The following is a 25,177-nucleotide window of genomic DNA, read 5'->3' as shown; positions in this document are numbered from 1 at the left end:
ACGCAGTGCCACTGAGCTAAATCCACCCCCCACCCAACAAATGAATTTTTATAGAGATAAAAATCAGTTTTTTGTAGTTTTTTGCCATTAGTTCTTTGGATTTCGCAAATGCATGCATCCCAAATGCATGATATGCAGTAAAAGCAAAGATCTAAACCCTTTCTGTTTTCTGATTTCTAGATCCTCTAGTCTCAGGAGGACCACTTTTGGTTTCCAGTGATTTGGGTTTCTCAATTTTAGGAAAGGGATTCATAGAATATAACCAAGAAACTATTTCAGTGATAACATAGGTAACTATAATTTAAAACATTGTAACAACTGGCTGAGTATGCAGTTGGTGACCTCTTAAGTAATGTGTCCGTTTAGATGGAGGCGGTGCTCTTCCACTAATACTTCACAGGCCACCTCAAGACTGACAGTATTTTTTTTTTGAGGAGCCAGCATTTTTAGTTGGATGAAGGCACATAGAAAAAGCAAACCAGAAGATGGTTAAGTTTTATTTACTTTTCTCACAAATAAGATCCAAATCTGATTAATTATATTTTCTTTTTTGCCTTTATTAGTACATGTTTGTAGAACATGATGATTACATTCACTGTGGGAAGTAAGTACATGTACATAACGTTATCTTAATTCTTTTTATTCCCCTCCAAGTCTGATTAATTCTAAGCAAGAGGGACACCAGAAAAAAATAAGAAATAGATAAAGTTTTGAATTGCCTGTTACCTCATGCCTAGGGAAAGGACTCCCCAGCTGTGTCCATGCAGAGAAAACAACCTCTCTTCTAGGCATTCTCTGAAACTACCAGTCAAGGACAGAAAGGAGCCTAGACTAAGACCTTTTCAGGGCTTTTGCAAGTGGAAAAGCTGCTAGAATTTTAAGCCTGGCATACTGCTTTGGTCCTCAATGGCCTTGAAAACAAGCCACCTCTCCGTGCCTGATTTCCACTAACTACCTTACTGAAACGTGTGAATTTAAACTTGAATACTCCGCAAACCCGCCTGTTATATAAAACCCTGTTCAGTCGGGGTAAGGTAACGAGCAACTTCTGGGGTTTACTCTGGGCTAACACCTCGAAAGAAGGGCGTGTGTGAAAGAACACATCTTGGCCAACGTCCTATATTCTTCCTGCGCAGGGTCCTTTGAAAGGGACTAATGAGAAAGAGTGGGTGAACGTGGAGCAGAGCTACAAGACCCCCTGACCCCATCACAATGCAGAAGTCGATTCGTCGCCACCCCCTCAAGGGAACAGGTCGCACGGAAACGAATTTGACCACAGTACCTCTCCAAACAGAGACTGCAAGGTGGACACTTGGGCCTCTCGACAGAGCACCATGCTCTCCAAGTGAGGCATCGTGGCGGACGGACACCGGAACAGAGCGCGGCGCGCGCCCAGTCCCAAGCGGTAACCTCACAGCCCGGCGGTTTCCGCGTTCGCACCGGAAACCTGACCCGCCGCCCTGTGGGCGGGGTCAGCGCGCCCGGGCGTCGGCGGGACGTCAGCGCGTACGCAAAGCGTAGCTACCGCACACTTCTCTCACACCCTGGCTTCTACGCATTCGTTTGTCCTCTGAGCCGTCTGACTGAGAAGAGGCAAGCTGTTAGGTGGCGATATGGGAACGCAGCGTTTTCCATCAAAACCGGAGAGGCCTAGGTAGGGATGGGCGAATTGAAAAGGGGTGGAAGGCGCTAAGGGCCTCTGTGGGCTCCCATTACCCCCAAACCCGTGGCTTCAGTTTTCCCGCCTGGAGTCCCCAAATTTGAAAATCTTGAGTGCCAAGGAAGGAGGCTCTCTCCTTCCTGCGATCTGTGGAGTTGACTCCAAGGACTAGTATGTTAAAAAAAAAGGCTTTTACCAGAGGAGACAGTGAAATTAGTGGCATCCAGTATTAGTATCCAGTGAATGAATAATTTTGGCTAACTGTTCTTTGTGGAAACCTTAAACCACATCTGGAACTGCCTCTCCTTAGGAGGAGGAGGTTCTAGTGTGTATTGGTGAGGGCGGTGATATTATAGTTAAATATAATTCTGTCGTGAACATAAAACGTTCACTGTACTTATTCGTGAAGGCCTACTAGAAACTGGACTCCAGAAAATTAGAGAAATAAAAAGATAGAGAAGTAGAAAAATGTGTTTTGAAAGGAGTGCTTGCGGCCCTGAAAATTGTGGTTTTGGAGCACTATCTGCTTCTGAACTGTGAGACTTTGTAAGAATCACTAGATCACTCATTTTGAGTCTCAACTTCCTTATCTACAAAATAGGCGTAATTAATACTAGGAACAAAGATGATATATATTGTGCTGGAAACACAAATTTTATAACCAGTGTAATAAGGCAAGAAAAAGAAAATGCACCCAGATTAGAAAGAAACCAAATTTAGTAATAAGCAATTTAGTATCACCTATGTAGAAAATCTGATGGATTCTTTAAAAAAAGCTACTAAAACTACTGAGTGAACTTTGCTGGGTTCCAAGATTCAAGAGCAATATCGGGCAAAATTCTAAGTATTAGCAATAAACAATTGAAAATTGAAACTCAAAATATCAATATAATTTTCATAATATCAAACTTATGAAATACTTAGGACTAAGTTTGACAAAAAAGGTGAAAGACTTGCACACTGAAAACTATAAAATATTGGTGAAATAAATTAAGGAAGATATTTTTAAAGCAGATACCATGTTTATTAGAAGATTCAGTTTTGTTAAAATTTTTGTTTTCCCCTGATAAGCAGATTCTACACAATCCCCAATCAAGATCTTAGCATACTTTGTGTGTGTGTGTAGAAATTGACAGGTAAAAATATGCTGAAAAATTTAACAGGTAACAGTACTTAATGAAAAAGACAAGTCACAAGCACGTGAAAGGCATCCAACATTTTTAGTTAGGAAAATGCCTGTTAGTACCACAAGATATTATATGCCTCTTAGAAAGCCTAAAATGAGGAAGATTGACTATTTCATGTATTAGCCAGCATGTAGAGAAACTGGAACTTGAATATATTGTAGGTAAGAATGCAAAATGGTATGACTACTGTTGGAAAACAGTATGACTGTTTCTTAAAACATGTGGTAGACGCCCACTATATGACCCAGCCATTCCACTTGTAGATGTTGAAAAATAAGATATGTTTATACTAGTACAAAGACTTGTAGTCTACTGTTCATGGTAGTTTTATTTGAAATATTCCCAGACTGGAGACAACCTAAATTCCATCAACAAGTGAGTTTACAAGTTGTGGGATATAACACAGTTTAATACTTATCAGCAATAAAAAGTTAATTTATGCAACCGGAATAAATCTCAAATAATCATACTAAGTGAAGAAGCTAGACATTCCCACATAGAAAAGTACAGTTGTACTCAGTATTCATTCCACATCTGTGGATTCGACCAACCTTGGATTAAAAATATTAGAGAAGGTTGAAGGTGTAGCTTAGTGGTAAGGTACATGGTTAGCATGTCCAAGACTCTGAGTTTGATCCCCAGTATCCCCCCCCACACACAATATATATTTATATACTGAACATATATAGTCTTTATATACAATATCATTGTTAGGTATTAGTAAAAGTAATCTAGAGATGGTTTAAAGTATGCAAGAGGATTGTGTAGGTTATTCATACAAACAAATACTAGGTCATTTTATATAAAGGATATGAACATTCACAAGTTTAGGTATCTGTAGGGGTTGGAGGTGGAGGATTCTTAGACCAATACATGTATTATAAGGGATGACTGTATGTTGTATGTCTCCATTTTTATAAAATTCTAAAAAACATGAAATATTAGTTACCTAGTGATAGGAGGTTGTCTGGAATGAGGAAAAGAAGCCTGAGGACATTTGGAGGAATGGTAAGTATTATGTATAGGAAATAGGGTCTTTGCAAACTTCATCAAGTTTAGATCAGGTCATTAGTATGAACCCTATTCCAAGACTACTGGCATCCTTGTAAAAGAGACCATATGAAGACACAGAGACAAGGAAAATGCCAAGTGAAGATAGAGTTGGAGATTGGAGTAATACATGTACAAGCCATGGAATGCCAAGTTTGCAGGCCCTCACCAGAACCCGGGACAGAGGCATGGAGTAGAATCTCCCTCAGAGTCCTCAGAAGACATCAACACTGCTGACACCTTATTTTGGACTTCTAGCCTTCAGAACTGTTGGACAATAAATTTCTGTTATAAGACACCTAGTTTGGGAATGTTTTCTCTAGTTCTGTGCGGTATGCTATTGGTATTTTGATTGGGATTGCATTAAATCTGTATAACAATTTTGGGAGTATGGCCATTTTTACTATGTTTGTTCTTCCTACCCACTAGCAAGGGATATCTTTCCATTTTTTGATATTCTCTTCAATCTCCTTTTTCACAGTACTATAGTTTTCAATGTAAAGATCTTTTACTTTGTTAGATTGGTTCCTACATATATCATTTTTTCGATGCTATTGTGAAAGGCATGTGTTTCCTAATTTCTCTCAGTAAGTTTAGTGTAGACTGGTGCAACCACTGTGGAAATTAGTTTAGAGAATCCTCAAAAAACAAGGAGTAGAGGGCCAGGGATTACGCTCAGTGGTTCCGGCGCCTGCCTGGCAAGCCCAAGGTCCCAAGTTCGATCCCTGGTACCAAAAAAAAAAAAAAACAACTAGGAGTAGAGGTTCCATTTAACCCAGCCATCCCCCTTCTCAGTATCTTCCTGAAAGAATTAAAAGCATCATACCACAGTGATATATGGACACCATGTTCATAGCAGTATGGTTTGTAATAGCTCAGTCTTGAAAACAACCCAAATGCCCATCAACCGATGAATGGATAAAGATGTGATTTTTTTATACAGTGGAGTAATAGCCATAAAGAAGAATAAACTTGAGACATTTATAGTTAAACAGATACACCTAGAGACCATACTCTTAAGTGAAATAAGTCAGACACACATGTAAATATCACAGTGTGTGAGAAACTGAAAGTGTAAATAAGGACCAAAATGTATAATAGATACTGTGAAATAGAAAATGTTCAAATGGGAAGGGGCACAAGAGGAGAGGGAAGAAAAAATTTTAAAAATGAGATAAAATGGAAAAAAAAGCTCCAGAAAGAAGGGGAAGAGGGATAGAAGGGAGGGTAAGGGAATGGGAAAAAATATGAATCAAGATATACTGTGTACAGGTACAAATTCCATATGATGAATGTGATCATATATGTATATCTAAATTGTACCAATAAACTTAATAAAAAAGATGCCCAGTTTGTAGTACTTTATTACAGTAGCCCTTCAAAACTAATACAGTGGGTATATTGTGATGGATTTATGGACACATAAATGATTGAAAACTTAACCAAATTCTACACCTTCAATATGTGCAGTTAATTACATGACAATTATATCCCAGTGAACTTCAAATTTAAAGATTATGCATAGAGTAGTGAAGATAGTGTTCATATCTGTGATACTGATTAATTCAATTCTATTCCATTGAGATTCATTTAGAAAATGAAAACAATGATCAATCTTTGTCTTACTTGCTGTCTGTGATACATAGCCATGCTTTCTCACCTACAATTATTTTCTTATTCTATACCACCTGTATCTAAATTTAATTTATTTCTTCCCTCAAAGGGGTCATCATGGGGCTTATATTTTAATCTACCTGTACCTTTAGACTCATTTTGAATCTGCCCAGTTCGGTCTCTAAGGCCACAAATCAAATGCATGCAGAGTGCGGAGCATATCCTTTCATAATCACCACGAAGCTAGGCTGATCAGTGCATTCTTATCTGAAGATTCTGCTTCTACTGCCACTTTCACAGTTAGATGAAGTGCCACACAGCAGGGCATGAGATCTGGCGTCCTAAGGAGCTGCTGAAGGGAGCAGCTCAGAAGTAAGAGAAGGTAGCTTCCTAGGGTGTCAGTCCTGGCAGTATAGCAAATTTAACCAGTGGGAAATAAGACATAGCAGGGAGGCAGGGAGACACATTAGCTCTCCCGACATCCACACAATGACCTGGATAAGTGGCACGGATTTTTTTCCAAGTACTGTTCAACAACAAAACTAGGAGTAGAGGTACTGTTCAGCAACAAGCATCACTACCCATTTTCCAGCTCTAAGCATAAAGAAGCTGTACAGGAATTTTGAAACTTATAGTAATGAAAGCAGTTATGAGCCCCATACCCAACTCAATCCTGATTACATTGATTTGATCTCAAATTAATATAGCAGAATGAGCATTTTCAGAGATACAGATATATCCCCAAATCTATGCTGTTCTATTCCTCATGTATAGCATTCAATAAAAAACATATGAAATGTGCTATAAAGTGAGAAAAAAAGCCATTGTCAAAAAACCAAGCATATTACTAGTATTGCTCAGATGATCCGAGTATTTGAGGCATCAGATGTGGGATTTAAAATAATTTTAGTAAGCTAATGAATCTGTGTAAAATGTAAAGGATAGAGGAACAGATGGGGAATTTTAATAGAGATAGAAACTGAAGAAAAGAATGCTTTTGATTGGAACCTTTTACATATAATCACTTTTCAGCATTAACTCAGGCTGTATGTTCTAGAGAACAAACTGAAACACCTGTCTTTTCAGTTTGAGCTCCAATTCTATGAAATCCCCCTAGTTCCTCAACAAAATTCTCTAAAGTCCCATAATAATGATTATTTACATTCACGTAGCACCTACATTCTTAACCTTGTATCACAATAGTCCTCAACCTTTTGGCTCCAGGGACCAATTTTGTGGAAGACAATTTTTCCACAGAATGAAGGAAGGGGTGATTTAAGGTGATTTTATTGTGCATTGTATTTCTATCATTACATTGTAGTATATAATGAAATAGTTGTACAACTCACCATGATGCATAATCAGTGGGAGCTCTGAGGATGTTTATCTGCAACTAGACAATACTATCTGGGGGTGCTGGGAGACAGTGACACTTGAAATGTGTTGGTTATATCCAGTCTACTCTGTATTCTTATTTTGGTTGCTGTCACTGCAGAAAACCCTGCTTCACAAAGATAGGATGCTGCAGGGGCCAGGGATTTAGCTCAGTGGTTTTGCTGCCTGCTGCCCAAATGCAAGTAACCGAGTTCGATCCCCGGTACCACAAAAAAAAAAAAAAAAAAGATATGATGTTGCAAAGGGAAACAGCCATTTTAGCACTTTTGTGGCACTCAAGATATTCCACCTTGATTTTAATCTTGAATATATGGAGATCTGAAGTTGTCTCAAACATAGTTTTTTTTTTTTCAAACATATTTTTAAGGCCACAATCACTTGCAGTTTCAGTCAATCCTCTCCTAGTACAAAGTCGATTCACCTAGTTTATTCACAAATGGGTCACGGATTATTTTCTTCAAGTTTGAGGGTCTTTTTGGTTAGAAAGTAATGCTAAAACTCTTGAAAGGTAGGTAGTCACGCACCAACTGGAGAAAGAAGCCCCTGGCTCAGTCGCTTTCAAAATCTTTGCTAATATTTGAAACGTCAAAAATCCCAATGTTCATTCACTGTCCCCATAATTACACTTCGGCTTTAAATGCATCCACTTTTATCTGTTGACTTGAACACAGTTGTCATTCTCCCCTGAAATGACAGATTGAGCTTATTGAGCATGTTGAATATCAGAGTAAGAAAGTTTTATGACCCGTTCTGTGTCACTGAAATGTCCTGCCAGGGTGACTGTTTTTTCTAAAACAAATCCCAGGAATGGCTCTCATAACTCAAAAACTGGCCAGTGACCTACCTTTATTTATTTATTTATTTATTTATTTATTTATTTATTTATTTATTTATTTATTTGGTACTGGGGAATGAACTCGGGTCCTTGCACTTGCGCAGCAGGTGGCGAAACCACTGAGCTAAATCCCTGGCCCCAGTGATCTACCTTTAGAAAGACATGTCGTGTATATAAGAAAAGACAAGTACTCTACATCCATCTCCTCACAGAGCTGTGCAGACAGATGAGTTAAGGGGGTGTACTTTAATGTGGTTGATAATTTAATCACATCCTGCAGAACATTGTTATGGTCAGGTGACACTTTTTTGGCTAGCTAGTATTTCTCTGTAGATGACACAATCAATTGTAGACTCAGTAAGAAGCAACCTCATTGACCCAAGTAGTGAAACCAGAAAGCTCGCCATGGTAGTTGCTCTTTTTGTGCATGCACCAACACAAAATGACCAATTCATTTTCCATGATATATAATCAAAGATTTGAAAAGCTCTGCATCTGTGATGTTGGTTGGCAACAAAATTGCAACGTAACACATCCTCATGCACATTCTCCTGGACAAATATTGCATAAAAACAAGCATTGTTGCTTTGTTGCCAACATAAGTAGACTCATCAACCTGGATTTGTACCACAATGACTCATAATTCTCTCTATCAGTTGTGCCTCAGTAGCTTCTGAGAGTTCATCAATTTGTCTAATTATGGTGCTAACTGAAAGACAAACTCATACCACCATTTGAACTGCAGCCTCTCCTAAAACTTCATGACAAATGTTCTTAGCAGCAGTCAGAATTAACTGCTCACCAATAGTAAAGAGCTTCTTAGCTTTAACAATGTAGTTGGCCACTAAGAATTATGTGCTGAGTGCAGGTACATTTGATGAAATGGTGGCCTTCAATTATTGCTTCTGTTCCTCATATTCATTTTTAAAAAAATACTCCAAAGGCTTGTCTTTTAATTTAGGGTGCTTGGTGATCATGTGGCAGTTTTGAAGATATCATAGCTTCGCTGGAGAGCTGGCTGCCACATGTTATACAAAATGAGCTTGGAGAATGTGAATCACCTATTGTAATGAACCTGCTATTTTCTTTTAAATGCAGCTTTCTTTCTGTTGGCAATTTAGAGTGTTCTGCATCTCATAATAATTGAGTCTTTTTCTCCTTTTAAAAGAAGTTCTCCAGTGATGTTTGGGGTTTTGTTTGTTTGTTTTGTGGGGGGTTTTTAAACTCATTTTGGCTAGGTTGCCAAAACTGACTGAGACAAGTTCAAAGTGTGGAAATGAGGCACAGATAGAAGTGGTAAATAAAATATTGGGCTGGCTGTGCATGGACTAAAATAAGTGTCAGATTCTGACTTAAAGCCTACCACCAGATGCAGCTTGGCATGTGCCACTCACTGATGGGGATAACCCCCATCAGGTTTATGAGGTTTATGAGCAATTGATTTGTAATGGTCTCTATGCAGTCAAACCTCTCTGCTAATGTTAATCTATATTTGTAGCTACTTTTCAGTGCTAACATCACCACCTCAGCTCCACCTCAGATCATCATGCATTAGATTATCATAAGGAGTATGCAACCTAGACCTCTAATGTGCAGTTCACAGTAGGGTTCATACTCCTATAAGAATCCAACACTGCCACTGATCTGACAGAAGACAGAGCTCAGGTGGTAATGTGACTGATGGAGAACAGCTGTAAATACAGATGAAACTTCATTTCCTCACCTGCTGTTCACCTCCTGCTGTGCAACCTGGTCTGTGGTCTGAGGGTTGGTGCCCCTGTTGTATTATACTCGTGTTCTGGGGGCACAACTGTACTAAAAGTAATTCAGATTTATTTATTAGTTTATTGAGGACTTATGCTGGGATGCAATGGATACTGTGGGACCAAGTGGACATTGTAACTGTCTTCCTTAAACTTGCAGTCTAGTGAAGACACAATATGAAGAAAGCCTCAATAAATAACAATTAATATAAACACTTATGATGAATAGTTGAATAAATTTTTGGATAATCTCTTTTCCACAGTTATTTTCCTGTCTTCTTTATATTTTATTTAGCTAAAATACAGTTTTTCTTATGTTCCATATAACATTATTTTAGAATTTCACTGAATATAGCCTCATTTTTAAAAATGTCTTCTTTGTTGGATAAATGATTTAAAAATAGCTCTAAGTGTTGGGTTTTTATTGCAGGTCCCTAGGTTTTAATACTTCATACTCCCTAAGAGCTATTAACATATATTAGAAGTCTTATATTGAATAGGACAAATATTTTAGTTTGTCTCAACTCAGTTATTTCATTTATTTCAATGAAATAGATTTTAAAACCTTATATCACAAAATAATGAGTGAATGTAGTAAAACTATATTCAAAAGGGATTTATGTAGTGAAATAAAATTTAATATCAGGGAGAAATTAAATCAATATTAAGCTGAAAAAGCAATTCAGTTAACTTTTCCACTGCAACAGTGAGATCAATTTTTTTACATAACTTCTTTTAAACTTTCAAAATTGCATATCTAATGAAAATTTATTGGACAGCTAATTTAATATTTCTTTCAGTATTCACTTCTATGAGTGAATGTTCATGAATGCATTATTATTCAGAATGTAAATAATAAAGCACAACATCTAGACTTCAACAGACCTGGCTTACCATTTTGCCTTCAACACTTATTAAGTGTAACTTTAGGCATGTTTATTTTCTAAGCCTTGGTTTCCTTACCTGTGTGTATGTGGATGTGTGTGTGTGTGTGTGTGCGCGCATGTAAATATGACACCTACTCACAAGATTGGTATCTCTGTATCTCCAGGAAGAGATTATCTCCACCTTGAACTTCCTCAGCAGCCTGACTATCGTTCATTAGAGTGCAAGGACCAAAATAGAAGGTAGGAATTTTTGTTGGTTTTGTTTAATACTGAATCTCCAGTTCCTGGAAAAGTGACTAGCACATAAGGGTGCTCAGTTAATATTTGGTCAGTGAATTTATATATATGGTGCATTTAATATAGTGCCAAGCACATGGCAAATACAAAATAAGTATTATTGTGATTATTATTTTACTGATTAATTAACCCAACCAGAACCAAATTTTAATTCTTGTTCTCCTACTCCCATAGTCTTACATTTCATTAATTAGCACTGTATTTTTTTCTAGTAATTAAGTCCCAAAATTGTGAAGTCTTATTTCTCTTTTTGTTGAATACCTCACAGACCCATCATAAGACCTGGATCTACCTTCAAGATATTGTTGCAAGGCACTGTTTCAGGGTTCTCTTAGATTTCTGCACATCTTATGACTGAGGCACTGAATGGCTTTTTTTTTTTTTCTGAACTGTATCTTCCAGGATGTTTAGCAAACAACTTTGGAAGGTGTAGTATCTCCTCTGGAGCAAAAGAGCAGGCATGAATTCTGTCTAGTAGTAAAGATAATGTCTTCCTGGGAAGCAAGGAGGAAGCATATTTATTGCCCATGATAAAAGATTCAGGTCCTCAAAGCTTAGGATTTCCTCTCTTGGAACAAAACCCACTGCATGTGCTGGTGTTGCCTGGTCTTTGTTTTGTCACTGTGGGGATTAGGACTTAGGGAACTGGCATGAAAATGCTAATACTAGGATACAGATTGAACACGGATCATGGAAGGTTTCCTAGAGCAGTGGTGGCACACCTATGGCACACATGTCTTTCTTTTAAGACAAAAGATGTTCATGTATGAGGTTTTTTTTTTTCTAAACTAAAACCTCAGTATTCAGGTTTAAGTACAGTGTTGACACTTTGCAGTAAATAAGTGGCTTTGGGGTCGCAATTTGAGCATTCATCTCTGAAAGGTTTGCCATCACTGTTTTAGAGTGTGAAAACATTAGAAGACCTGTAGGGCTTTGGATCTAAGGTAGAGAGAAGAAATGGAAAACAGCTAGAAAAAAGTGTTGAAAACAAGTTGGAAAGATAAGGGTGCCCTGGGTATTTTATTCATATATGAATGATACAGAATCAACACGATCCAGAAGATCATGGGGAATCATTGAAGGATTTTAAGTTTGGATATTTACAGTTTGGAAAGATCACAGTGGTGGCAGTATTGAGAATATTGAAACAGGTAGAATTTGGAGACACTTTTAAATTTCTTATTCAGTAAACTGGTTGATAATTTATAAGGAATTCAAACAAAATGGCAGAAATAGGGTCAGATTAAAGATTCAAATATTTTAAGGATTATAACATATTTCTCCTATGTGTATTTCAAATAAAAACTATTTTGATTCATAAAAATAATTGTAAGAAAATTTGATTATGTTTGTTGAATGTAGTCCTTTATGATATATAAAATATTACATTCTTTCCAATTTTTCTTATTTGATTCTCAGTGTCTTAGAGAAATTATTGGTCAAAGATTAAGGAAGACTTTCTCCTCCTTGTCAGGGAATAAGTTAATTATCTGGTTTGAAAGGTTCAGAATGTTAAGCAACATTTTTATTCACTAATAATCAGATATTACCTACACATTGGTTTCTCAATTCTCTAATAAATTTTCTTTTCTACAATTATTGCTTAATTTTTATAGCAAATGGCTCTCCTGTTATAAGTAACTGATAAAAGGATTTCTATGTATAATTTCTGTAGATATTATCTGGTCATCATTGCCCGAGATGGTGGTGGTGGTGCATCTGAGATGAGTGACAGTGAGGATATCTCAGTATAATTTTTGCTTTATTATTTGGGGAACTTACTGGTAGGCTTCCTCTACTGTTTATCAGAACTATAACAAAATAACAAGTATGCAAAAATTCCTATGAGCAAGCAAGATAAAAAAGATTTTAATAAACATCTATGTTTTAATTTCTCCTGCTTATATCAATTGTTTCTTGGGAACAGAATGGTGTAGATCTTTCAGTATTATGACCTTCTTGTGTTTTTTACCAAGTTCATTTTTTTTCAGATAAAGGTACAATTCTTACAAGACAAATAGCCAAGAGTCTTGGCCCATGAGATAGAAATCTGAGATCTCTCTGGAACCCTATACTGTACTAATAACTTAAACATGCAATAAAGCTATCTATTAGCTAATCTAACACCAGGAAGAAGAAATGAAGAGAAATACAGAGGTTTAAGAGATATTTAGATGGTAGAATTGACAGATTAATGAGAAGTAGAAGACAAGAATTACTGCTGCTGTACTAAGTGTACATCGCTGGAGTCAGGAATATGAGGAGGAACAACTTTGGGAAAAGAGGGAAGATGAGTTCTCTTTCAGGCAGGCAGAATTTGAGGGGCCTGGAAGACATCCACATGGTGATGCTCAGTTGGCTGAATGGTTCTGTAGTTTAGAAAAATCATTTGAGCTAAAGACTCAGGTATAAGAGTCATTAACATTTAAATGGTTGTTAAATTCTTATGATAAGTGAAGTCACTCAAGGAGAGTGAATACAATGAGAAGATAGATAAAGGGAGTATGGAAACATGAAACATCAATATTTCACTTAGCTGGACCTGGTTCTTCTGGATCAAACCAGGCAGACTGGAGCTGTGGGTGGTCACAGTCAGTAATGCCACCTAATTCTGGACAAAGGCAAATAGACATCCTCTCTAGAGAAAAGTGTCTCTGATAGGGACTCCATAAATTAAGATCAACCAATCACAGGGCCAGCTATTGTAGGATAAATTGCGGTACTGACCACTGGGAGAGGGGGCATCTTCCCCATTCTGGAACCAAATGGGCAGGTGCCAGCAGCTTTCTCTGAGCCCAAGGCTACACCATCGGGAAACAGCTTGTCAAATAGGAAAATCCCTTAGTTGAGCCCAGGGTTGTCAAGGAGAATGATGAGTTTTTGGCTCTGGGCCGAATTCCTTGGGTGTTTGCTGGCAGCCACAGCTGTAGCAAAGAGAAAGCAAAAGCAAGAGTGTTGATTTAAAAAAAAAAAATTGATCAAATCCACAAAAGTTGCTAGGGTTAGGTAATTGAGAAAGAAAAGCTAGAGCCATTTTAGGGGGAAATAAACCTCAGGAACCTCTCAGAAGGTCACAGAGGAGGAAAGAAAGCAATGAAAAAAGATGGGGAAGGAGGTCCTGGGGCTGGGGAAATTCTATTGCATTAGAGATAAGGGCCCTTATTCTTGCCTTCCAGACAGATGCACAGCTCTCAGTCCTAGAAGGTGAGGGTGACCCACCCATGCCTCTCCCTGGGCCTCACCCACACAACTCCAGTGCTGTTCTGCAAACCAGGGGGCAGAGGAGCTCTAACCTGGTTGGGTCTGTTTAGAGTAGAGGACAAGGGCAGGATTTTATTGTCACTGTCTAATCTCCAGCCATGCCCCTTGGGGGTTGCTACTGCTTAAAATGCTGAGGACTCCCCTTGGATGGCTTAGTTTTGGTCTCTGGACTAAACCATGATAGCCCAACCCGATTCCCTGTTGACGACTCTTACATTGGAGGGCTTAGTCTGACTGGAATGCAGTCTGACATGTGCAGGAGGAATCAGAGATGGAGGGGAGAAGTCTCACCCCTTAACAACCATACCCTGGCAGCATCACTGGTCACCAGGAAAAGAGGACCTTAGCAGACAGCTGAAAGGATGATTGACACTGGAGGTAGCTCCGAAGCTATGCTTCTCTGCCTCTAGATGTCACCCTTGGAGTCAAAATAATCCTGGTGCCCTGAAACTCCATCTCCCCAGAAACCTGCCCCTCAGGGGAAGTGACAAACCCTAACTGGTTGAATTTAGAGACTTTTGCCCCAAAGTAAAGGGCTGAGAAGGTGAGATTGAGGGCAAATTACTGCTCTCCTTTCTATGTCATATATGTGGTAAGAAAGGAGGTTAAAGGCTGAAATTGTGAGAGAGAACAGATACCTTTAGAATGTTGACTCTTGCCATCCAGAGTACAATGTAAATTTTGATGTTGCTCTGGATTTTATAAGTATAAGCAATACTAAGTCAATTCAGTATAGTCAGTTCCTACTTTGCACAGTTCCAGTATTCAAAAATTTTAGCTACATGCTTTGATTTAAGAAACCAGCCCCCCAGTAGTTTGGTTCAGATTTTAATTACCGTGGTATGTTAACTGTGAGTGATTGAATAAAGTACAAATCATTGCATAGAAAACAGATAAGCACTTTGAAGTCATCAAGCACATTACTTTCAAAGACTATGCATGACTGATCATTGTACATTTATTATTAAGTTCACACATAGTGAAACATATAGACACATTGCTCCCGTCTTCTGGTGATAAACTCATGCAGTATTTTACAAAATGGATACTCGAAGGAAATGCTCACCAAAAATAAAAGTACAGCAAAGAACTGTAAAGTGGTGAGGTTGAAGGTGAAATTTGAATCACCCATCAGTAGAGTTACAGAAGGAATAATGTGGACATTGCCACAATTCAAGAAACTTGGCATGGAATCAGAGAAATTCTGTGAAGGTGAATTTATGGACAAAAATGAAGATAGAATGATGAAAAGGATGAAGGTGTCCCAGAGAAAGTGACACTGGCTAAAATCTTTCCCTTAAAGAAATGCTCAGAGATACTTCTCAGCATTGAAAGCACAAAGGGTGAAAGTCAAGAACATTTTTTACACAACAGTAACAGTATAATATACTTTAAAAAGAAATTGTTGCCAAAGTTATAATAAGTTCCCAGCAATAAATCTAACAGAAAATGAGCAAGAGTTTCAAGAAACCATGAACTCATTTAAAAATAAGTATATATGTGAACACTTTGGGCTGTTTGGCCCCACCCACAGCCACTTGGAAGCAAAACCCACAAAATCCTTAGGACCACTTTGGAGGGGGGTAGGAGCACAAGGTGCTGAGAAGGCCTAATATAAAGCTGAATATTTGTCTCATCAGAGAAACCCTCAACCATGCATTACCCCACTTTCACAGTACTTTTCACCCAGATGCTATGGCCCTTTAGGGATGTTGACTGATAGCTGAAGAGTCCATTGCTGGCCTCTTCCATGGCAGCATCCTCTGGTGTCTTGGGAAGGCCTTCTTGTCTCTATAGACCCTTAATATACAATTACCAAGGTTCATCCTTATCTATTTTTGTTCTCAAAGGCATAGCATTACTGAATGATATCAGACATAAAATATTGTTACAATTGTGGGTTTGCTCAAAGCACTTTACATTTACCCCATTATCTTTGTTATCTCAATAGCAGAAAGGATAGATCTACTCTGTGCCATTTCCCACACTCAATCCCTAGTCCAAGACCCCAGCCAAGCCAGAGCTCTACCTAGGGAAAGAAGTAGATGAGTCAAGGTCTCAAGTAGAAACATATATAATTTAACTGTTTCAATGGTTTGCTTGTTTTCGTATTGCATGATATATAAAATCATAATAAAGCTTCTAATGTTCTTCTAGTCTTGTCCTCCTGGGTCATTTCAAAGCTTTATGAGAAAAGATTCTTCCTCATTAAGAAAAGAGGGTAGTAAAATGGAGTGCTAAGGAAGAAATACAAAATGAAAAACTGTAAAATATAAAAAGTAAACAATAAATTGTGGACAATTGAGGTAGGAAGGCACTATCTTTAAATGTATCCAAGAGATAGAAGCAGGAAAATTAATTTACATACTTAAATGTACAAAATCATCACCTCACTTGCTTCCAGAAATCTAATTTAATATAATTTCAGTTTATTCAACTGTCAACTAGCAGTTTAATTTTTGTCTGGCACTCTCCGCACTCCTCTACCCTGATTACATGAAGTATACCAGGGTACTTACAACATTATAATAGGTGGCACCTCCTATTTATACTCCACTCGTTTACCATTGATACCCATATTTCATTGGTGGACTGTTCAAAGGCTTTTCTACTTCTTTGGACATGTAAATTTCTGCCAAAAATAGGTGACCATGCAGGTGGTCCACATTCTGTCACCGTTCATGATGTAGCCTCAGGTCCGCAGTCTGTGAAGCCTGCTGAATTCTTCCCAGGTTTTGAAAAATCCATCTTCTTTCTTTTCTCAGTCTTCAAAATCACTCACATCTCTTCATTTCTTCTTAACCTAATACTCTCAAGGATTTCAGTCTTTTGGAAAACTGAAAGAGAAAGATTGCTACACAAAAGCAAAGGAACATATTAGGGCCTTAGAACCTTCCTAGAACTGGAGGATTGGGGAAAACTAAGAAAAATCATAAATTAATATCTCAAAAAATGTCATTTGGCATTAAAGTCAAAGAAAATTTACATAAAGTTCAGGCAGGCTTGGCACCAGGATTAGGCCACAAACAGCACACAAGAATAGTACAAGCACTTCCCAGAGGTAGGAATAGGCCAGTATGAATGAAGACCCTGGTTGAAGAGCCATGGTTCCCGGGGCCAGGTCAGGTGATTGGCCAATCCTAGATAAAGCATTGCAATTGGCACCTACCAACAATCCATCCATTATTGGCTACTTTCTGTAATACAGGTCCACTGTTTAAAAACATAGTAAATTAAATACTGAAAGTTTTTTTTGGCATTTTGGAAGAAATATCTGTTCTGATCTGACTTGAAGCTGTTTGTGTTATTTTCCTCATAGCGTGTGAGTAATTTTATGTTTTTCTGGAGAAAGATCAATATGTTTATGTTGTTGTCCTAGATTTGCTCTGGATGTTAAATAATGTAAGTTTTAGTGCACCATATTGTCTATATGAAATCTAAAATATTGTGATTTCTGAAATATTTAACCATAAAGGTTTTGGAAAAATGACTGTGGAATCATACTTTGATCTTACTGGCTCATGCACAAAACAGCTGTTCTAGACAGACTTTGTCAAGTCACTATTTCCAACCACAGGGAGCTATAACATCCAAGCATCCAAGCAGAGATGCAGGGTGATCGTTCCTGAGGTTAATTAATTTTGGAGGTCTGGACTCTCCTGAGGGCAGAAAGGGAGCAATGAATTGTGAAGAGAGGTGGGATGAAGTTGGGCTCTCTGGCTCTCTATGTGGTGTGTAAATCTGTTGGCCAAAGAAGTAATAAATCCAGGATGGGATGGTGGTAATGACTTGTTGTCTGGACTTTATTCACACTTTAAGAATTTAAAAGGGAATCTGGGGCTATATTCTATGTCCTTGAGATGGAGGTGAGGGATAAGGGGGTAAGAGAGTGGAGTGTGCAGTTGCTGCTTAACCATAACCTACAGTATTAAAATATGCCTTGGAGTGTGCCAGCCTGCAGCTTATTAGTAGAAGATAATCTTGTAGGACTTATCCTGGAAATCCAGGTCTTACAGTGCACCAAGGAGTCTTGCAGGGAAGAAATCACACATTTACTAGATGTTAGTAGTGTATGAAATGTATTTGGGGAAAAGAAAGCAATGAAGAAAATGGAATAGGATTGCACTTCAATCAGAAATGGTTTATGACTCTCTGTGAGAAGACAAAAGCTAATACTCAAAGAGGAACTACTCTAAGAGGTAGAGTTGCAGACAAGAATCCAATAAAATCAAGAGGAAAAGTACTGACATATGTAGGCCTCCTTGCAACTATTTCACACTGTGAAAAGACATCTCAGGGTTATTTTCACAGTTTGAGGAAGCATCTATAATGTGAAGACTTTATTTTGTAAAAAGGCATTAGTGAGAACTGGTTCAAAAGCTATGGTGATCGAGGGAAGTATGACTAAGTAAACAAGTATAATTTAAAGTTACGTATGATAATATAAGAAACATACTTATCTTGGAGATTTTCATTTTGTTTCTTGTAGTATTACAATGAGCTTTAAGGAAGTCACCACAGGAGCTGACTGGCTTAGAATCTTTCATCACCATTTGCCACTTGTCTGTACTGGAGAGATCTTTGTTAACCATATGTACTAATGTTGGGTCCATGATGTACATTCTCATGAAGCAGGCTGAAGGAGAAGTGTAATTGTCGTAGTCTTATTTACTTAACAGATGACAGTGAGATTTAGTTAAGGTTCCTATTTTCCTACCCGGGATATGCATGTGGTAGGGCATGTTTCTACCACAAGACCTTCCCAGCAGTCCACTGGCAGGTTTCCATCACAAGCTGTAGAAGGGGCCCTTGACCTACTTTAACATGCTGCTGGGCTCTCATCTGACATTTTTCCTGCATCTTGCTAATTGTCTTTACTTTCAGCTTCTGACTGTTTTCTCACTTTTTTCTTGGCTGCCTCCTGAGATTAGCTTCTGCTTACCCTTGCTTTGAATTTTACTCCTTGGCTTTGGAATATTATCTGTCTTTCTGGCTTATTTGATTCTTGTGCAGGATAATGTCTGGCTTGTTGCACTATGCCTCAGCCCCTTGGCCTTCTTCCTGAGGGATGAAGTATTATTTTTCTCTCTAATTAGTCTCCTCCTTCTGCTTAGGCCGTACTGTCTTACTCATTTCCTCCTTGGTTATGTACACCTTTAAAGACCAGACATCATCAAAAATGCCATTTAAATTCTGTATAATGCCTATTGGAGACTTAATCACTCATTCAATAATTGTCAAATGAAATGTCAATCAAACTACTTTTTACATGTTCATAACTAGTTTTGGTATTGAAAATATACTTTGGTGAGTCAAGACTGTAATTTTTTACAAAATGAAGTAGAATGTGGCAGAAAATATCAGCATGTATTGTAAACATAATATTGTTTTATGAAACCTGTGTTTTAGAAAAGTTGAAAGTCATAGGATAAACATATTTTAATACTGTAGGTTATGGTTAAAAACTTTTGAAGATCATTAATTGGATTATAGAGTGGGTTAGATAGATTAAAATTATATATATACTTATATATATTTCATATATTGTGTGTACACATATAACTCATTCTCCAGCCACATTTCTAGCAACATAACCACTCCATTCCATGTTTCAGGTTTACCACCCCCAGACTTGTCATTAAAGAGCTCCATGTCCTGATACAAGCTAGTTTAATTGGAGTCCTTGCTGGAGTGTGTTTACACATGCTAAAGTATCAGGAATGATCTTTTCTTTCTGGTAGAAATGCTAAATTGGTAGAATATGAGTTTAAGGCTACCAATGAACATTTAGAGACTTGGGGAGAGAGAGAGAGAGAGATTGAGAGAGAGAGATTAGAGAGAGAGAGAGAGAGAGAGAGAGAGAGAGAGAGAGAGAGAGAGAGAAAGAGAGAGAAAGAGAGAGAATACCCCTGGTCCTAAGTATTACCCTGGAAATATTCTATTACATGAAACAGTGCATTTCATTTTTGGGTTAAAATAGTTTCAATTGGATTTTTGACCTTTGCAACTGACAGAATCCTGGTTGATGTAGAAAAGAATGAAATGAGGAGTGGGAAAGTCTAGATTTAGGTTTAATAGTGTCACATGCTAGTTGTATAACTTCAAAACCTCAAAGCCTCTATAGCTCTGTTTTCTCCTTGTCTAAAATAAGAGAAGTGGATCAGATTATTAGCACTGACCTTATTGGTAGTCAAAATCCCCTGTGAAACTAAAAAATACAGATGTTTTAGCTCCACACTAGATTTTCTGAATCAAAGTATATAGAAGTGAGGCTCAGGCAGACATCTATCATTTGTAAAGCAACCTTAGATGATAGTGATTAACAACCAAGATGGGTAGGTGCTGAACTAGATTATCTGTAAGGTATTTCTAGCCAAAATACTCAGGGCTCTATGATTCATCAAAGATCACACAGTCTGATTAAATTCTTAGCAATTGGCATAGTGACAAATGTAGAATTTGGACTCACACTATTTTTGTTGAGTGACCTAACATAAAGAATGCAATGTAAATGGTTATAATGACTAATAAATATTGTTATCACTACTTCTAATTAGGCTTATAGAAAAGTAGCACTCACCAATACCTCGGTTAAAATTTCTTAGTACCACCATATGATGGTCTGCCACCATAACAAAGTTTATTTTTTGAGAGGTAGGGAGTTCAAATGAAATAATGAAAGTTAAGGAAAAAATGTGTAAGAAAGATGGAGGTAAATTTGCTTTATGTCATTACAAAGATTTCTAGTATCCAAAAGTGTCACATTTCCTGTGTCAGAACACAAATGTAAATTAGAGATGTTAGACAAGTGATAATACGAAGGCCTCCATGATCTTTCTTAAGTAATTTTCTCTTGCTCAAAAATTCTATGTGTGTAAAGAACACATATTTCTGTCATTAACAACAACAACAAAACCATGTAGATAAGTCTTATTACCCCTACAGATTTGTGTCTATTTCCTATTTAATATGCTTCAAAATAATTTATTTGTATGCTCATTGTTTTTTGCAGGAACACTAACAAGACAGGCAGACTTGAAATTCTTTGTCTAGGAGGCTGAGGTCCTGTAAACTTTCATTATGCTCCACTCATTACTCTCTTTGGTGAAAATGCAGTAAGTTATGGGATCGCTGCAGAGATGTACACATGGCCATCAAATGCACATACTCATCAGTTCAGTGTCCGGGGAGTCTTGGGGCAATGACTGTAGACGAGAGAAGAATGTATAGTGTCTGTTTTGGAAGGACTGGGGAAGACCTTTGGTGTGGGGAGAGGAAGATGCTCAGGGACAATCAAATAGGCAGAATAGGGGAGGAAAATAGGAGATATTTTTGCACCCAAGGAAATAACTATTTTTGAAATATTAAAGTAGCTTGTCAGCCTTGACAATTTTTTTTCAGATTCCCAGGAAACCAGGGTGAGTAATTACAGGCAGTGACTGTCATTGTCAAGATAGTTCTGTAATTAGAGAAATACAAAATATGTCTCACTTAGAGGCACCTCAAATGGAGTCACTGGGGCAGCCATCAGTTAGAAAAGGTTAATAAAGTCAGAACTGTCAGACGATCTGCAGCTGAAGATTGTAGCAAATGTCCACAATAGGAGAGGATGTTCTGCCCTGAGAGCACAGGATCTCCTTCAAAGCAAACCTGGAAAGAGCACCTGGAAGGAGAAACAAGCCCTGAATTTTGCAGTAAAATTGAGAGAGGAGGGTGAAAGGAAAAGGCTGACCGAAGTCCTCTGCATTCACTACCAGCAGTCAGATTTTTAAAAATCCTATTTGCTTTCTTAAAGGAAGAAAAAAATATTTTGGGGGGAGGGGCAAGATTCTTTCTTTAGACTAATCATATAGTTGGCATCCATTTTCACTCATATAAATCTCATGAGATGTCTTCAGCTAGGCAGCTCACTGTCCAAGCAGTCAATTTTTTAATAAGCATGGAGTAAAAATCTTAACCACATCACAATTTGAAAAAAAAATGAGGAATCATCATCCATGAAAGCACTGTAGAAAACAAATATATGTGAGTTAAGGTGCTAATTGGAGGGACATAATAATCATTTATTTCAGAACTAGGAGAAGCAGTTGGGTGCAGTTGCCTTCAGGCATCTGGTTTAGATTTATGGGTTTCCAAAGAGACATCCTGAATTCTAATAAAGGCACATGGTCAGAATAACTGACACAGTCCTATTGTGTGTGTATGTTTCTTTTAAATTAGAAATGTCTCTTACCACAACAATAGGAGCTTAAGAAATGTATCTTTAACTTTTTATATAATCATGTGCTTTAATTATTTTTGAAATATTAGAAAAGTTCAACAAAGCTTAAATTCCCTATAAAGCTAGGGACATAATCTCCCTCCCTTCCATTTTGCCCTCTGTCCTTTCTACTCTCTCCTTTCATTTGCATTTTATTTTTATGATATGAAATCTTCTTAAGCAGGATTTGAGAACTATATGAAAACTAGGCTAAAATGAACTTTTGTTCAGGAAAGCTTTATTCATCAGTCAGAAATAGAATCTTTAAATACTAATACCGTATCTTATTCTGCATGTAAAAATAATTTAAGAAGTCAGTTTTTAAAAGGAAATCAAATTATTAAGATTTCAATTGATTAGACCAAAGGCATTTACCCATATACTTACATTTTTTTCATTCTCATTCAATATTGAGTGTAACGGTCCACATTTTCATTCTCTGCTTGAGCCAGTGACACAGCTAGTACTCAGCTTTGTCCAAGGATTGTATTACCTGCTGGTAGGTCCAGGGGGATCTAGTGGAACATTCCTGAAAGTGAAATGATAGCTTTAGTTTGTTTGTTTGTTTATTTTGGTACCAGGGATTAAACTCAGGACCTTGCACTTGCTAGGCGGTGCCACTGAGCTACATCCGTGGCCCAGCTGTAGTTTATTTAAAAAGAAGTAGCTAGTTTAAAATGTTGTGGCCTAGTGAGGTGATGAGTTTAATGTTTCTAGCTCAAATAAAAATATTAATTACTTCTGAAAAAAGAAAGTAAAAAATGGCGTTCTTCACAATTACAATCTTATATTGAAAGGACCTTGGCATAATGTATCTTTGGGTATGTTTCATTTGAAACATTGACTGTTGAATTGACTTTCCACCCAGAAGCTAGGAAATTATCTTTCTAGATAGCTCAGTATATTTAAAGTCACTCTACCTTCAAATATTGAGTTCCTGGAGCAGAAATGTTGAGGAATTTAAGATGAAGGAGACATGGTCTCTCATCAACAAGCCACAAATTTAGCCAAGAAAAAGGACATTTACAAATACATGTATGATAAGTTCAGACATGGAAATATGTATAAATGATAAGAGAGCCTAATTCTACCCAGGAGAATCCAGAGAAATCTTTGGAGAGTATTGGATGTTTGAGTTAGGTCATGAGGGATAACTAGAAGTCTCACAGGCAGATAAGAATGTTCCAGAGAAGTAGCCCCCATGCAAAGACAAGATTGTTCCAGAGCAGCAAATTGTTTAATTTGGCTAGAATTGGGATTGAAGGGTTAGAGGTTAATGGAAGACGAAAAGAAGAGGAGAGAGTGGGAGATCATATGAACCAACCGTTGCTTCTTATCCTCAGTAAACATATCATGCCACACACACACAAAAAAAATCAGCATGATTTGTAGATTTCCTCCACATTTTACACACTGCCAGAATCCTCAGATTAAGAACTACTAAACTGCTAAAGCCTATGGGGTCTACTGCAATATTTCAAGCCAAAGACTGGTATAATAAAGTGCATATTTCAGAAAAACTGTTCTTACAGCACTGTGGAGAATCTTACTTGATAATCTCTTAGGTACTGAGTTTGAAGAGAGGCTGACTAGAAACTACAAGATCCATTAATACCTCATCCAATTCAGTTACTTTAAAATCTGGCCCTCCCACAAGTAATTAAAATACAGGAGAGGAGCATTTCATCCTACAAGTGGCATGTGTGTACCTCTGGTTTCCAGCCCTATTTCTGTCACCTGTCACACTAATTGACTTTCTTCTTAACTTATGACATGTTGATCCACTGCCATTCTGATTAAGATCTCTCATTTGGCAGCAAATCTCAGAGTAGCAATTAGTTACAAACCCCACTTTGGCACAACCGTTTTGCCTTTCATATCAACATGTGCTTCTCATGGGCTCCTCATACCACATTTCAGATTTTGAGTGGATTTCAGACAGAAAGGAGACTAATGTCACCTCTGGATGAAAACTCATACAAGACTAAAGACAAGGGTATTGAAGATGCATCACAGATAGAATTAACAGGACTTAGCCACCAAATGGATGCAAAGGATGAAGATGACAATGTTGAGGCATTGATGACTTCAGATTTTCAAGTTGAGGTATTGAAGTGCTTGACACAAAGGTAAAAGAGAAGAGGAAAGCAACTTCAGTTAAAGAGAAGTGAGTTTATTTTGGACCTGTTGATTTTGAGCCTTCTTGAATTTATCAGGTTCAGTAGGGCATGTTATATCTATATATTAAATGTTGATGAATCCTAGAGTTTGATTCTTGCTCCCTTTGTCTTCCCCTTGTACACAGACTCTGTATGATCTTCTCCATTCTCATAGCTTCAACCACCACCTGCCTGTATTCTGGACTCTCTGCTTCTATTGTTTTCCCACTCCAGCTGGATAATAGGAACTCAATGAATATTCATTGAATAAATGAGTTATGGTTAAATGAATCCATCTTCCATAATGCCTCAACAATTCTTTTTAAAAATGTAAATATAAGTCTGGAGTTCAGGATCACGGCCACTCTAGAGCCAAAACCCATTAGCATAGAATTGATGAATGAAGGTTTGCAATGATGAGTTCACTCACAGAGAATATCTGACTAGAGAAGAAAAGATAATAAAGGACAGCACCTTGGATGTCAATATTGCTTAAGAATTAGGCAGAAGAAAATAAATTAGGGAAAGCTACTGGGAAGGAGTAAAGAGGGAGGAATAAAACCAGGATATCTGTGTATTTTAGAAGTTATTTAAGGAAACATTTTAGACAGGAGGGTCCATGGGTGAAGTGGTAACGGTGTCAGACATGGAGGATATCTTACCCAAACTGCTGTAGTTACAGCCATTGTCAAATATGCAATCTGCTATCAATAGAATCCAATACTGAGCTCCTTCTATATTATCTGAAATCACTGCATGTCATTTGGTTCTTAAATTAACCACACTGGACTTCTTTCACTCTGGAGGAT

The 25,177-nt window shown here is 37.6% G+C and overlaps 1 protein-coding gene and 1 long non-coding RNA gene across 4 annotated transcripts in view; one reads left to right on the top strand and one right to left on the bottom strand.

Annotated features, from left to right (window-relative positions):
- Positions 1-1,468, bottom strand: part of Orc5 (origin recognition complex subunit 5) — a 134,202-nt gene extending 132,734 nt beyond the window's left edge. For all 3 annotated transcript variants that reach the window (XM_087206527.1, XM_004839707.3, XM_087206528.1), the window contains exon 1: positions 1,283-1,468. In XM_087206527.1, the coding sequence (XP_087062653.1) occupies positions 1,283-1,354 (72 nt within the window). In that variant the 5' untranslated portion in view covers positions 1,355-1,468. The remainder of the gene's footprint in view (positions 1-1,282) is intronic.
- On the top strand, positions 1,450-24,659 carry LOC101718620 (uncharacterized). Its single transcript, XR_205007.3, has 4 exons — positions 1,450-1,654; positions 10,556-10,631; positions 20,962-21,064; positions 24,515-24,659. It is a non-coding gene; the product is annotated as an uncharacterized LOC101718620 (long non-coding RNA).
- Positions 24,660-25,177: the final 518 nt, after the last annotated feature.

The sequence above is a fragment of the Heterocephalus glaber genome, unplaced genomic scaffold (assembly GCF_053883595.1).
Source record: "Heterocephalus glaber isolate CG9 unplaced genomic scaffold, H.glaber_assembly_v1.0 deba00000676, whole genome shotgun sequence".
Lineage (NCBI taxonomy): Eukaryota > Metazoa > Chordata > Mammalia > Rodentia > Bathyergidae > Heterocephalus > Heterocephalus glaber.
This window is presented reverse-complemented; position numbering and strand designations above follow the sequence as displayed.